Below are 14,007 nucleotides of genomic sequence, written 5' to 3'. Positions count from 1 at the left end.
TCACCTCACTGCTCCTCTTAGGAGGCTTCCTCCCCACTCAGGAGTGCCAGTGTGCAGTTGGAGTGGATCTTGTAATTTTAAATTTTTTTTTTTCTTTCTTGGATTAATAGCATCCTGGTGCAGATAGACTTTACGTGGAGTAAAGCACATGGTATATCCGCAATTGTCATGAACTCAGCAGTCTCCAAAGCTGTGTATCTTGAACCTTCTCAGGACAGATGAACCCTGTCATCTTGAATATGTGCATCCTAGCAGAGGAAGAAAAACATTTCAGATTTGCCTCATTATTGCTGTAGGACCAAGGAGTTGCTGGGGCATCTCCCCACTGCCCTGCAGCTTCCAGAGACACATTGGCCAGCATTTCAGGCAAAATTTCTTTCCTCTAGCCAATGCTTGGCACTACCAGCTCCCAGCCCTTGCAGCCTAGAGTTTGTTAAAACCACAAAGCCTCTGAGTTTCTGAAAACCCATCTGCATCTACTCTGTATGACAGGTAAAGGTAGAACAGTGCGTTACAGCTGCATGTAGCAATGGGAATGAAGAACATCCTTCTTTATCAGCCCTGCAAAGAGGCAGGCTGTGATAAACACCTTGGGCATGGGCATGATCTTGCTATGTACAGTCTCATCCACAACTGTGATTTTCTGAATTTCTTGCTTCCTGGGACACTGATTTCTGAAGCTGGTTTTATTTGCTCTTTTAATACTTGTATTTTTAAGAATACTCACTGCCATTGTTCTACTGTCCAACTTTGAAAGCATGTCATTTTTATTTATACATATTCCTTTAGTCACTATTCCATAGTCACTGATGAATAAAACTACATAATGAAGATATTTTTTTGTTTGTTGTCTCTGTAGTTGAAAGAACATGTCTTTTCTGGGCTGCTGCTTAAAACCTCAGTTTATAATGTGTTCATAAAGCCTGAGTTTAACCAGTGTGTCTCTTCTCGTGTGACAGTCCTAAATATTTCTGTCAGTGTTTGTTTCACTGGCTACAAGATTATTGTTTTGACTAGTACTGTTCAAGCATGAATAAAATAAATCCTCTAAAGGACATGGGATACATCCTTTGAAATGATGGTTCCCTAACCCTGCTTTGAAGGCCAGAGAAACCTGCTTTGGTACAAAAATCTTTGTGTTCATTTTAAATGCCATTGCACTACACCCAGAAGGGTTCCTTGGGTTGAGTCACGCAGCTAACTCTCTTCATTTTGGTACAGAGCCTTGCAAGGGACTCTTGGGCAGAACAAGGGGTACCACAGCACACCCGTGCATCTAGCACAGACCGCCTTTCAGCGACATCGTGTGCCCACCACCCTTAGTGCAGGGGCTTGGGTTTTAACAGCAGGCAGGTCAGAAGAGGAGGGAACAGGGCATATTGTGTGAGCCAGAGTTGGACATTGAGGACTCAAACAACTAACCTTTCAGGTGCTCACAGGGACTGTATGCCTACCCACCGTATATGTGGGTTAGGTTTAGGGTTATGGAAAGCAGGGAGCTGAGCATGGCACGTTGCAGAAGTCGGAGCTGGTCTGCCACGAGGACAGTCGCATCAAAGACTTGCCAAGTCTTTTTGCCATAACCAGGCACACCGGCACTGCTCATTCCTGCGCCATGGCTGGAAATGTCTGGGTGCGGCTGTACACCCTGGAAAGCTGCTGTGAAGCTCTATTTCTCACCTGTAATGCTGAATTTGTTAGTGTTGCCCAAGAAGCTGGTTCTGGTCCCAGAGGCTGTTTGCTACCTCACCTCTGGAGAGTCGAGGGGATGCTGAGAGTGAAGGAGAAAGTCTCGATATTTGCCTTTTGAGTCTGAACTAGGTCAGGACGATCATACCAGCCTTTTGCCACTCTCAGATGCAGGCATGTTAACAAAAGTGGCTTTCTGGGGGGCAGGCAAACACCTGAGCATCGCTTCTGCCTGGCAGGTGTCAGGAGGATGATGGTGGTGGGATGCACAGCTGCAAAATGCGAGGGCGCAGATCAGGATCATTTCCAAGACCCCGGTAGATGGGGCTGTTATTCCTGGTTTGTCCATGTTTCAGCCGCTGCTGGCAGTGTGGCCGGAGAGCTGAAGAGAGCGGGCATCGGGTGAGGGAAAGATGGTCAAAAGCTGCTTTGTAAGCACACCTGGGCCTTTTGGGGTGACTCCCTGTGGTGAAAGAGATCGCCTGCCCCTCCTAAATATCCCAGCTGCTATTCAGTGCTGTAGGAGAGACTTAATACTATTGCAAATCCCCTGGCTACGGGGACTGGTGGAGAAGTGTCTTCAGTGCCAGCCTCCATCTCTTGCAGTCAGAGCAGAGCTGGTCCAGCTGGTGCTTGCCCTGCCTCTTGCCTGGCTTTTTGACTTCCCTGTAGCAGGATGGTGCCCTCTCACAGGGATCACAATACACTTTTTGTAAAAACACCCAAACCCTACTGTTTTTGTATACGTGTCTGAGTGTTAAACTTCTTGCCTCCATGCTCGGCTGCAAACCTTGATCTTGCTTTTAATTTCCCCAAGGGAGCAAGTGTGGGATGCTGCTGGCATCCAGTGCAGAGAAAGACAGTGCTCCTAGTTGAAGATGCCTTGGAAACTTTCTAGTTCATCCATCCTGCTTGGCTTATTGCTTCTAGCATTTCTAGAGTGACTTGTCTTCTCCCTAGTACTCCCAAAGCTCACAGGTATACAATTCACTGTACCTGTTGGCTTTGCTTAAATAGGGAAAAATTAAGCAGCACATGTAGAGAGGGAATCAGTGTGTACCATTTTCCTTCACTTGTTATTTTGCTGTTAGAGGCTCTAATTTGAGAGGCAAGATTAAAAAAAAAAAAAGCCACCACCACTTCCCTCTCCACAGTATCTTTTCTGGAGGCTCCTTTAAGCCACATGCCTGCTCCCAGCTGGGTAAGGTTTTATGAGCCCCAGGTGCCAGGGGCTGGAGTGTCTTCTCCCCTTTGCTCACAAGGACTGGTGTGGTGTAGGAGTGAGTATGGTGTTAGTTTTTCTTCTTGGCTTTGTGAGGCAAACCCACTTTGTCTGAATGCTGCAAGCAGCCAGCAGTTCTCCATCAGCTCCTTCAGGAGGGCTGAGAAGTCTAGCAACTAGTTTTCTGATTTCAAGGGTTCAACCCTCTGAAAAGTTTTGAGATTAATTTTGTCTTAATTTTGTTTGCCTAAGCATGGCTTGGATTCTTCCTTGACTTCTAGGCTGCTCCTGCACCTTGTTTTAAATTTTATTTTCCTTCTGTGAAAGCTACATGTTTGTGTTTTTGTTTCAAAAGGAGAACTGGGATTTCTCGAACCATACCTTGAATATAGAAGCAGGAACATTTAAAATGTCAAATCTGAGACTTGTGATATAAAATGCTGCAAGTTATCAATGCTGCAAGTTATCAACGCTGCATGGTGCCCAGGTGGGACAAGCGCTCTGTGGAGCAATTCTTTTGTGGTGGCAGGTTGGTCTGTGCTGGCTCTGTTGCCCCGGGATCCGGGAGATGGAGGTTGCTCTGTTCAGGTAAGTGTCAAGTGTTTGCATTTAATTCTTATTTTAAATCTTGGGAGTCTGTTCTTCTACCATTACAAGAATAGTGGATTGACCTTCCCTTCTAGTGTCCATTTGGTAGGCATCTGTGTTAGAGCAGGGCATCCCTCAGCTGGTTGCAGCTTGGGAAAGGCTCGGCATGCACGTGTGACCCCGTGCGTGTCCTGGGACATGAGGGCTGCTGTAAGGCTCTGCTGTCTTCTGGGACTGTGGCTTTGTGATTAGTGACTCTTGGGGCTCTTCTGCTAATAAGATAATTGCAACACAAAACATGGAGGAGAACAGTGAGTGCCTCCTGTGGGGCGATGTAAGCCAGAGGGGAACAGTGTAGGGACCAGTCGCAGACCAGCCGTCTCTTTCCTTACCGAGGCTGAGGTGAGCTTAGCAGTTGTGGTAGCTGCTCGAGCAATGTGTCACTGGTACCATAGGAACCCCCCTGGCAAGTGTGCACTTGGTACCTCTTCCTGGTTAGATGAGGTTTAATGGAGGCTGCCTAGGATGTGTCTTGGTGCTGCGGAGCCCGTTTCTCATGGGGTAGGTTTGGGATAAGTGGTTACTGCGGGGTGAGGAGAGCTCTCCCATCGCTTTGGTTTGTGGACCCATTTAGGGGCTCCATGGCAATAGGGGCTCCAAGCTTCAGGCTGATGCCTTGACTGACCAAGGAACAGCTCTGTCCCCAAACCCACCCTGAGGCTCCCTTCTCACCTGCGGCCAGGCGGAGCAATAGCCTTGCAAATAGTTTTAAACATGTTACTTTCAGAGGCTCTGCCTTGCATCCCTTATTTTTCCCTCTGAACGCGAGGCCGGGACGTGCCAGGAAAGGGGCACCGCGCCGTCTGCAGGCGGCTTGCGGCTGCCAACACATCAGCGCCGCTCCCCTTCACCCAGGGAGGATAACAACCTGAAATGCCATTAGTAAATGAACTGTGACTAAGAGGGGTTGAATCTGTACCGAGTTGGGATGCGCACTTGGCTGGGAGGCGCATGATTTGGCGGGCGGGTGGGAGGGAGCCGGGGCTGCCCGTCCCTGGGCAGGCTGCGTTGGAGGGGGTGGTAGCTGTGAGGTAGGTTGGAAGGAGACAGATCAGGTTGTGCCCATGAGGTCTTGCTGCGTTTCTTATTGGAGTGGCAACGAAGAGATGCGAGCTTTGCGTGCTGTCCGGGCCAAAGTCCAACCCAAAAAACCCTATTCCAGCTATGTGCAACTCCCCTATACTTTTAGATGGATGTTTGTTTTTTCTCCTGGACTTTGGGTTGGAGGAGTGCTGTGAGCAATGTATGTCAGGTTCATCCCTGATGAAGTGATGGTTTTGGCTGTTTGGTGGATAACCAGTTCAAATACACTACTTGGCTTTGGCGGCACTGTGGTAGCGTTGCATACCCAGGTGGTGACTTGTCCTGTTCCAGGACAACTACATTAGCTCTTCAGAGCCAGCAAAAGGTCTTTAAAGCTACTTACCCTCCCTGTTACTGGCATTGGGGGGGGACATAAGTGGCTGAAAGGGCACGTGCCTGACATCAGGCTTTCCCTGGAGACGGGTTACAGCAGATTTCTGCTGCTTCTGCACGAGGGGACCGGCTCTGTCCACGGGTCAATGCTCAGGGCAGTGCAAAGGCAGAGGTTTCCACACTGCTGGCTCTCTGCTGCTGTGGCACAACCCCGTCCCATACGGGATTGATGGCAAACATGTGGAAAGTTGAGCAGGAGCTGCAGAGAGTTTCCCAGGCTGAGCTGCAGCCACTTGTAAGGGAAAGCTTGCCAGTGGCACATTAGTTTTATTTGCATATGCAGTGTTGAAATGCTTCTGCAGCCTTCTCCTCCAAAAAGTGCTGGGCTTCCTGGGGAGCGGAAGCTCGGTTTGCCAGTGCCCTCTGCAAAACCGCTGCATCCCTGGCCTTGGGGCTGTTTCCCTGCTGCAGCAGCTGCTGATGGAGCTGGGGGCCCACAAGCTGCAGCAGTGCTGCTGTGATGGCAGTGAAGCTCCGCTTCATGTTCAGGCGGTGTTTGTATTGCTGTGCCCAAGCTATTGTAGCAAAGTGCTCTGGCTAACAAAGAAGGCATGTTTTTTTATTATGTTTTTTTTTTTTGCTTTCTACCTGGCCCTGAGCCCTCCCGGTACCTGATTTAAATAAATCTGATAATAACCTTCATATTTTGAAGTTCCTAAACATCTGCTTAGGCACTGAATTATTTACTGCTGCTGCTATCCAAAAAAACCAAAAAGTCCCATATGTGTGAAGTTGTTCTTAGCGGAAGGTTTGAATCTGCAGCCTTTTGCAGAAGAAGCCTTGGTTCCCCTAAACAGCTTTGCTTTGAGGGAAGGAGAATGGAGAAAGGGGGAGGACACAGTTGCTTGGGATGTTTCTGCAGCTGCTGTAGTTACTAACTCATTTTTAATAATGTTCCACTTACTACTAACCTGATCTGCACACTTGATCACTGTGATGGTTTGCCCATCCTCGAGCTGTCCAGGTAACAGTGCTATGCCACTATGGTTGTTCTTATTTTATCTTCAACTGAGCTGAAGTTATTTTTTCTCCCTCCCACATTGCCTGGAGAGAGATGGCATTGGCAGCTTTTGCAAGCATTGCTCGGTTCCCACCAAGAGAAGCTCTCCTCGCCTCTGTTCCTGCTTTAATATCCTGCAGCTGTTTCCTTGCAAAACTTTTTCATTGCTTGTATGTAGCAGCGGTGAGTGCAGTGTGTCCTTGCCCCTGTGCTGGCCCCAAGGCGGGTGCAGGGCTGCTGAATTTCTAACCCATCTGCTTGCTAAACCCTCCTGATTTCCCAGCTCTGTGAGCTGGGTTAAAAGATGCTAAATCCCTCTCCGATTCCCTTGGGCATGAGCCAGTGGGGAGCTGTCGTGGTTTAACCCCAGCCAGCAACTAAGCATCACGCAGCCGTTTCCCCCTCCCCCCTCCCAGTGGGGTGAGGAGGAGGAAAGAGGGGGAAAAAAAAAGTAAAACTCGTGGGTTGAGATAAGAACAGTTTAATAACTAAAGTAAAATATAATACTAACAATAGTAATAATGAAATATAATAATAATAGTAATGAAAAGGAATATAACAAAAAAAGGAAGGGGGGGAGGGGGAGGAAAAAAAAACAGTGATGCACAATGCAATTGCTCACCACCTGCTGACCGATGCCCAGTTAGTTCCCGATCCACGCCTCCCAGCCAACTCCCCCGTTTATATACTGGGCATGACGTTCCATGGTATGGAATAGCCCTTTGGCTAGTTCAGGTCAGCTGCCCCGGCTAGGCTCCCTCCCAGCTTCTTGCACACCTGCTTGCTGGCAGAGCATGGGAAACTGAAAAGTCCTTGACTTAAGATAAGCGCTACTTAGCAACAACTAAACCATCAGTGTGTTATCAACATTATTCTCACACTAAATCCAAAACACAGCACTGTACCAGCTACTAAGAAGAGAGTTAACTCTGTCCCAGCTGAAAGCAGCACAGGAGCACAGCTGGGCTCAGCCCTGGGGGCTCTCATGTCCAGCTGGCACTCTCCTGCCTGGGTCTAGTCCCCGGGAGGTGGGGGAGACCCTCTGTCGTTGCCCCTCTCCTCCCCTTGGCTGCTTTGCCACCTCCAGGTGGCTTTGGCCCATCTGGCCTTTTCATGGGGGCTTGATGCTGATACACACAAAGCTTTTGCCTGCTGGGAAATGGCATCTGTCTGTCTGTCCCTGGGTGGCTGTGGGCTCTCCTCCCTCCGCCTCCATGCTGCCGTGGGAGGACGTTTGGCACACCAGCCACAAACGCATCCCCTCGCCTCAGTGCTTTCCAGTTCTGGTGTCAATCATGAAGGAGTGGTGCAGAAAAGAATATCAATCCTGAAACATTTTAAAATCTACTCGTCTTTATCTCAGTGCCTGTGTGGATACATGCATACGCAGACTGTCTCCCAACATCTGAGAGCTTAGTGGCCTCTGTTTGCTGAGTGCGTGGAGGAGGCTGGTATTCCTGGGTAGCACCACATGGTACCAATTTAAGAATTGGAGACAACGTTCACCACTGGTTTTGCCTGTCTATAGATGGCTGAATTGAAAAGGACCCAGGGAGCTGGGTCCTGTGATTGGAAGTGAATGATTGCAGCCAAGCCAGGCCTTCCCGTGTTAGCTTGCCGCAGCATAGCATTGCGTTGGTATAGTCCATTTAAAACACAGTGCTGAATTCTGATTCAGCAATGATGACTGTGTTGCCTGAGAAATGGGCCGGGACCTAGAAATCCTCTGTTTCCAGACTAGCCTTTTTCCCTAGGGAAAAACTGTGTCTGAGCATTTGTGAGCAATAAAGCCTTGGCCACAGATGAAACCAGGCAGCCACCTGCCAAAGGACAAGCTGCTGCCTTGAGGCTTAGGCAAGTGGCAAGAAAAGTGTGATGGAGAGAAAAAAAAACCCATGGCTGTCAGGCTGGATTGCTGATAACATTGCATGCAGCATGAATAAAAATGGGTGGATCACTTTTTAAAGCCTTTTGGTGAGCACCTCTTTTTTTTTTTTTTTTTTTTTTTTTTTTTTTTTTTTTTGGTCAGGACATTGCTGCTTTGAAGAGACTTGGTTTAGAGATGCAGTGGGGACAGGCTTCAAAGGTCCCCATCTGACCTGCTTTGGTGGCAGCAAAAGCACCTGATATATATGGTCGCAGAGAGGAGTCCGAGCATGCTGGGATGCAGAGAGGTGGGCGACCTGCTGCACCCATGGCCTGCTGGGATCAAGTCAGGGGCCTGCAGCACATTAGATCGAGTCCAGTGTGGAAGCCACTGTGGTGCTCCTGGCACCAGCAGAGCCCCTGCCCGGCCAGGCATGCTGAGCAGCGTGCCTTGTGGGGTGGGATAAGCTGCAAAAAATACCAGTCTCCATCACTGGCAATTTTCTCTGGGCATGGGGAGATAGCCGTTGGTTGTCTTCCTTGCCTGGATTTGTTGGTGAAGGTTTCTCAGGGTGGGTCTTGGTGGGTGCTGGAGCCACTGCAGCTTGTGGCCCGTGTCCCTATGATGGCTCTTGCGGTGTGTGGAGCCTCTTTGTAATTGAGAGGTTTCTTTAGCTTAGATATGCAGATGACACCCCTTCTCAGCACCTTGAAAGAAACCAAAAATCCCTCACCAAAATTCTGGTTTGTTAGCTGGTATGAGGTAACCATTCTCCCCCTACCATGAGCAGTGCTGTGCAACGGAAGACAGTGAAGATCCCGAAGAGGAAAGGAGGCGGATTACACACGAGACCTCTGTAGCTCAGACTTTCAAGCAAGGTGACAATCCTATGGCTGTGAAGGTTCAAAATGTGTGATAGATGGCTTTATCTTAGTGCAGGGTTAGCTATAGGAGCAGAGGATGAAAAAGGGCTCAACAAGATGATCTTGACTGCTTGTTTGGAGTAAGTGAGGCTACTGGAAAAAAATACTGTCAATGGTGGTGGTATGCAATGCTTGTTCCCCTTTCTCTCCTTGGAAAGCTTCATATAAGCTACCTGAAAATGCAAGCTCAGATGTTTCAAAGTTCTCTTTTGGAAGGAACTTATTCTCCTTCTGGAGTGAAAAGCTGATTTTTCTGCTTTGGAGAAGCCAAGGCCCCAGTATTATGGTACTGAATGCAAAATCAGTGTATTCTGTGCATGTACGTGAGATATTTGGACCACTTTTCTGGCTTTATGAGCAGACCTGTTTAGTGGCGTCTACTATTTTCTGTTCATTGTGAGTACAGAAGGCAGTTTGTCTCACACCACGGCCGAGCACAGAATCAGAGAAATGGCTGAATGGCATTTTTGACCCTAAGAGAAGTGTGCATGTTGGCATCCCTTTCACAGCTCATGTTTAGCCACAGGTGTTTTGCAAAATTGCCCTTTTAAATTTTATTTTTTATTTTATTGAGATTCCTGTCCATCAGTAACGCTGAGCAGATGCTCAGTCTTTCCATGGTCTGTCTGCCCACGCAAACTAAAAACTGATGCCCACGAGAGTTGCCTGTTTAAAAACAAGCCTTCGGTGAGAAGAATAATAAAAGAATTAAGCTTAGATATTTCCTTGTTTTTTACCAAAATCTTTCGGATGCAGCATTCGAGCTAGTGGCAATGGAAGATGTGAAAAATTTGCAATGCAGAGAGCTTCTCTAGTCGTATATGAATGCAAACTGTGTGCTCTGTGAGATGTTACTAGGAGGCTCCCACTTCACACCACTGAGCTTTTTTTCTTCTTTTTTTTTCCTTTTTTTTTTTTTTTCCTTTCCACTTGAAGTTAGCCTGAGCCCCAGAGGAAGCTTGGGATGGATATAGTCTTTCAACAAATGTCGGGGCGGGGGAGGGGGGAAGGAAGAATCAATGCTGAATTCTCAGACAAGTACTTATTGCTGTTCCTAACAATAGACAAATAGGGATGAAACCAAACACTACTGAATACTCCAATGAGTTTGTGGAGTTTAACCTGCAGTTGCATGTGAGTAACTGGTAAACAGGCTCAAAACTCAGAGCGCCAAACAATCATTTCAGTGAACTTGAGGACCGAGGGTTGGCATTTTTAAACCCTTCACAACTGTTGTGCTCTAACAGAGGACTTCATTGTGAATTGGAGTCGGGAAAGAGAGTTGCCACCAGTCTGCATAAATCGTTGTCTGGCTGATACAGTCGCCTTCATATCCTGAAGCCTCTGAGCTTGCAAAAAATATTGATCAATGGGTGAACCTAATGTATTATAATTAGAGATGAGCAAACCTTGAAAGATTAATTAGCTAATGAGCAGTTGTGTGCTCCAGAGATGACAAAGTGCTTTGTAATGCTCAGTATTATTGCAGGTCTCGGGGGCCTGATTCAGAGAGCATTCAAATCCTGGAATAGTTACTCATCTGGCCTAAGCCTGCCTCCGCTTCTCAGGTTTTCAAAACCTGTCTGGAGTTCTCTATGGCTTCTTCATAATGTTTCTTATTGCCCTTAAATTCCTTGTGCAAATAAATATTCTCTACTTTTCTTCCCTGCGTGCATACATGTATGCACACGCATGTTGCCAGCCCCTTTCTGTTTTCTAGCAGAGGTGAGTGAGATCTGAAGCCACGTCTCCCCTTTCCAAATCGTGTTTTTATGTGAGATGAGGAGCTAAGAGGAGGGAAATCCTATTCCTCATTATGCAACCATTCCCTAAGATACCAGAGTCTGCAGGGCAGACTGGCTGGGCTGAAATCAGGGCACTGTGTCATTTCTGTGTCATCCTTCTGTATTAGCAGGCTGGCAGCACCTTCCCCCAGCACTTTCTGACCAATATTTTCTATGGACACCTGTGGAGAAGGATGGGGGGCAACAGCTTTTGTCTCCTGAAAAAGACCTTCTCTTTTCTGACTTTTCTGCAGTTCAATGACTGGGTATCTCTGTGGACAGAGGTGGCAGGAGAGGCAACCGCGGCTGTGTTGCACCAGCAACTCTCACAGCAAAGAGGCAAGACAAGACCTTATCTGTGAGACCCAGCTCAGGGAAATGTCCTCTGAAGACCAGGAAATAAATCTGATGAGCAGTATCCCACGTGGAGCCTCCCCTGGAGAATGAGCAACCCTGACCATTGCTGCATGCCTGGGAACAGCCAAACTGACTTTGAGCCACACACCAGGGACAGCTGTTTCTACAAATAACCCATTGACTTTTCTGTATTTGAAAGCAAAATACAATGATTTAATTTTTTAAGAAATTCTGAATTCTCCTTTTATTTGACTCTCGCTTGTATATCCTGGAAGTACTTCTCTAGGGCTCTGGTCTCTTTTATAAAGCACAGACATCAAAAAATGAGCTAGGTCTCTATCTACAAATAACCACAGCACAATATTTAAGCTCTTAATTCCTATGAGGAATCAGATGCCTAAATACTTTTGTTGGTTTGGACCTGAAAAACAGCATCCTTTTTCCAATCATCTGCCTCACATCTGACCTGACTGGATCCCTTTGCCCAGCTCCTCAAAGGTGGACATTCCCAGACTGAAGGTCAAATGCTCTGTGCTCTGTCAAGTCATAGAAGAGAAATAAGTTACTGAGTTTCCTGTCCTGAACATATCATATGACAAGATTTGTGGCATTTAGTAGAAAAATTCAAGGTCAGAACCTTTAATCCCAAATATCCCAGCCGTAGTGGAATTGTTACTAGCTGTATTTATGGTTTTGTTTTTACTGAAGAAATGAGTTTATTTTTTACAGAAATTTTTATGAACAACAACGCATATGTGAACACCAGACCTAAGCTGGCTGGGATGGGTTTGTGTCAACAACAGGAAGAAACTGTAGGTGTAAAAGAGCAGGTCAACCCAGAGAAGTCCTGCCACGGAGTCCTGTGAAGTCCTGTAGATCTGGAAGATATAATCCTTAAACTGCACCAGAAATTTCTAACTGGTTATAATCAGAAACTAGGCTAAAGCACTTTTAGTTTCTCAGTTGTGCTGGGTGGTGTTACTAAACTAGGAGTCATATCTAGGGATGGAAATAATGGTGCAAGCTACTGTCAACAGACTATGAAAAGAGGAGCAGAGCAGGAACCCATAGAAAGCAGTGGTGAGATACACAGCGGGGCTGAAACAAAAAGATGAAAGTTTGGAGGAGGTAGACTGGAGGAAAGCTATCACGAAGGACAAAATGCAGCTGACAAAACCTCCTCCTGTGCTGGTCTAGTAGGAGTCCTCTACTAGTAGCAGCTGCCATGCAGCTGGACAGGGACACTCACTTTTTAAAATAATACTTAATTCCTCAGGTAGAGGGACAGCAAAAAAAAACCCCAACCCTTTGTTGAAATGACAGGTAAACTTACACTACTTTTATTAACTGAAGAAGTCTTTGAAGGGACTGACAAGCACTCACGCCGCAGAGCGAGCTCACCATGCTGCTGTTAGTGGCCACAGGGCTGCATCCTTTATTTATAGTTTAGCAATGCCATGGCTGATTTTCATCCTGACTGCCTCCCATTTCCTTCGTGATCAAAATCAGCGCAGCCATTGGGGGTTACAACCCCAAAGTACTACTAAGCTTCTAAACCAAGCTGTTTTAGATAGTATTGGATAGATACAGATCATCACAAGTGGATGACCAACATACAGTAATCATTTCCTAAAACTATAATAGTTCATGCAGCACCTCTATTTTAATGTCAAATGGGAGAAACATTGCTGAGCTTATCGAGCAGCATGTGAGTAGCGTGGCTGCCCTCTCCCCCTTCCAGGGATTGGTCCCAGAGGGTGCCCCCTTGGCCTGGGCTGGCCAGGGTAAGGTGCCCGGACACCCAGTGTCGGTGGCTGTGTCACGAACACGTGCGGCGGCAGGGTGAATGCTGCTCCTCTCCCACCAGTCATGGGGATGCCATCCAGGGCTGCTGCTTTGCCTTGTTTCCCGAAAGGGCTGGTTCTATTAGGAGACTCTGTTTTCTTGTCTAGAGCAAAGATGATGAATATTATTTTCTTGAGAGCAAACACTGCCTTTCTTCCTCTCCCCAGTGGCTACTGTTTCTTCTACATGCAATAACCCAAGTGTCTGGGGATTTGTGTTTGAGCATCTGAGTGAAGAAACCATAAGACCATTAGCCCCTGGCCAACAGCCAGTATGTGTCTCTGCTGCCCGAGCCCTCTTTGCAGTTTCTTACTGATGCGTTTATAAGACATGATAGTCCTACCAGCCACGCTGGTACACCTCTAGCCATGTGGTGGTCAGGGGTAATTGCTGATTTTAGTCTTTATTTTCAATGCACCCACAATGCTGCCAGCACTATTTCCATTTAAATGAGCACCCTGGGTCTGCTTGGGCGGGGAATCTGTATTGGATTGGTCTGAACTTTCCAGCTTATCTTGGCCTCTCCAAGAAACAGCCCACCTAAATGAGAGAGGGTTATGGTGGCACTAGTCTGCTTTTCTCATCTGCATCAAGATAAAATCAAAATCTTTCACATGTGTTGCACTGTTTCTCACAAATGAGAGCAGGAGGCTCCGGCAGTCAGGAAACGGCTGGTTCAGACCAAGCCTGGAGGATCTCTCTTCCTTGAGAGTGCCTGGACCCTGGTGCCAATGCCTCCTCCTGCAACATTCTGCCCAGCCACGGATCCCCTCAGCAGAGCTTATGGCATGCATTTATTTGCCCTAAGACCAATGCAGTCCTGTAAAAAGCTTCTGTCTCATTCATAATGAATTTTCCAATGAAAACCTCAATTCAGAGAAAAGTCTGTGCCTGGCTCAACTCATCAGCCCAGAAACAACGCTGGAGTTTCAGCATTGTTCCCAGAATAAATTGTAAGTTTCATGACCGGCATGGTTAATAGCTGGGATATGAATCAAAACTTTGGATTACAATTCCCACACTGTGATAAGCCTGTGTGAGACATGATCTAGTCTAAAAACCTGCCCTTCCTGGGTGTCCATTGGCAGGTGGACTTCTGTAAGCGGACAAAATCTGTTATACTAGTTATACTCATCTGATCCCTTGCAAATGTGTATCGCTCCAGTTTCTCAATCCTTCCCAGTCAGTTTGGTGGC

At 47.1% G+C, this 14,007-nt stretch overlaps 1 protein-coding gene across 1 annotated transcript in view; it reads right to left on the bottom strand.

The window, feature by feature from the left end:
* Positions 1 to 12,660: 12,660 nt before the first annotated feature.
* The window catches only part of TMC2 (transmembrane channel like 2), a 35,998-nt gene continuing 34,651 nt past the window's right edge, over positions 12,661 to 14,007 (bottom strand). Inside the window, exon 20 of the mRNA XM_050892434.1 lies at positions 12,661 to 12,914. Coding sequence (XP_050748391.1) covers positions 12,661 to 12,914 — 254 coding nt within the window. The remainder of the gene's footprint in view (positions 12,915 to 14,007) is intronic.

This window comes from Gymnogyps californianus, chromosome 2 (genome assembly GCF_018139145.2).
Source record: "Gymnogyps californianus isolate 813 chromosome 2, ASM1813914v2, whole genome shotgun sequence".
Lineage (NCBI taxonomy): Eukaryota > Metazoa > Chordata > Aves > Accipitriformes > Cathartidae > Gymnogyps > Gymnogyps californianus.
This window is presented reverse-complemented; position numbering and strand designations above follow the sequence as displayed.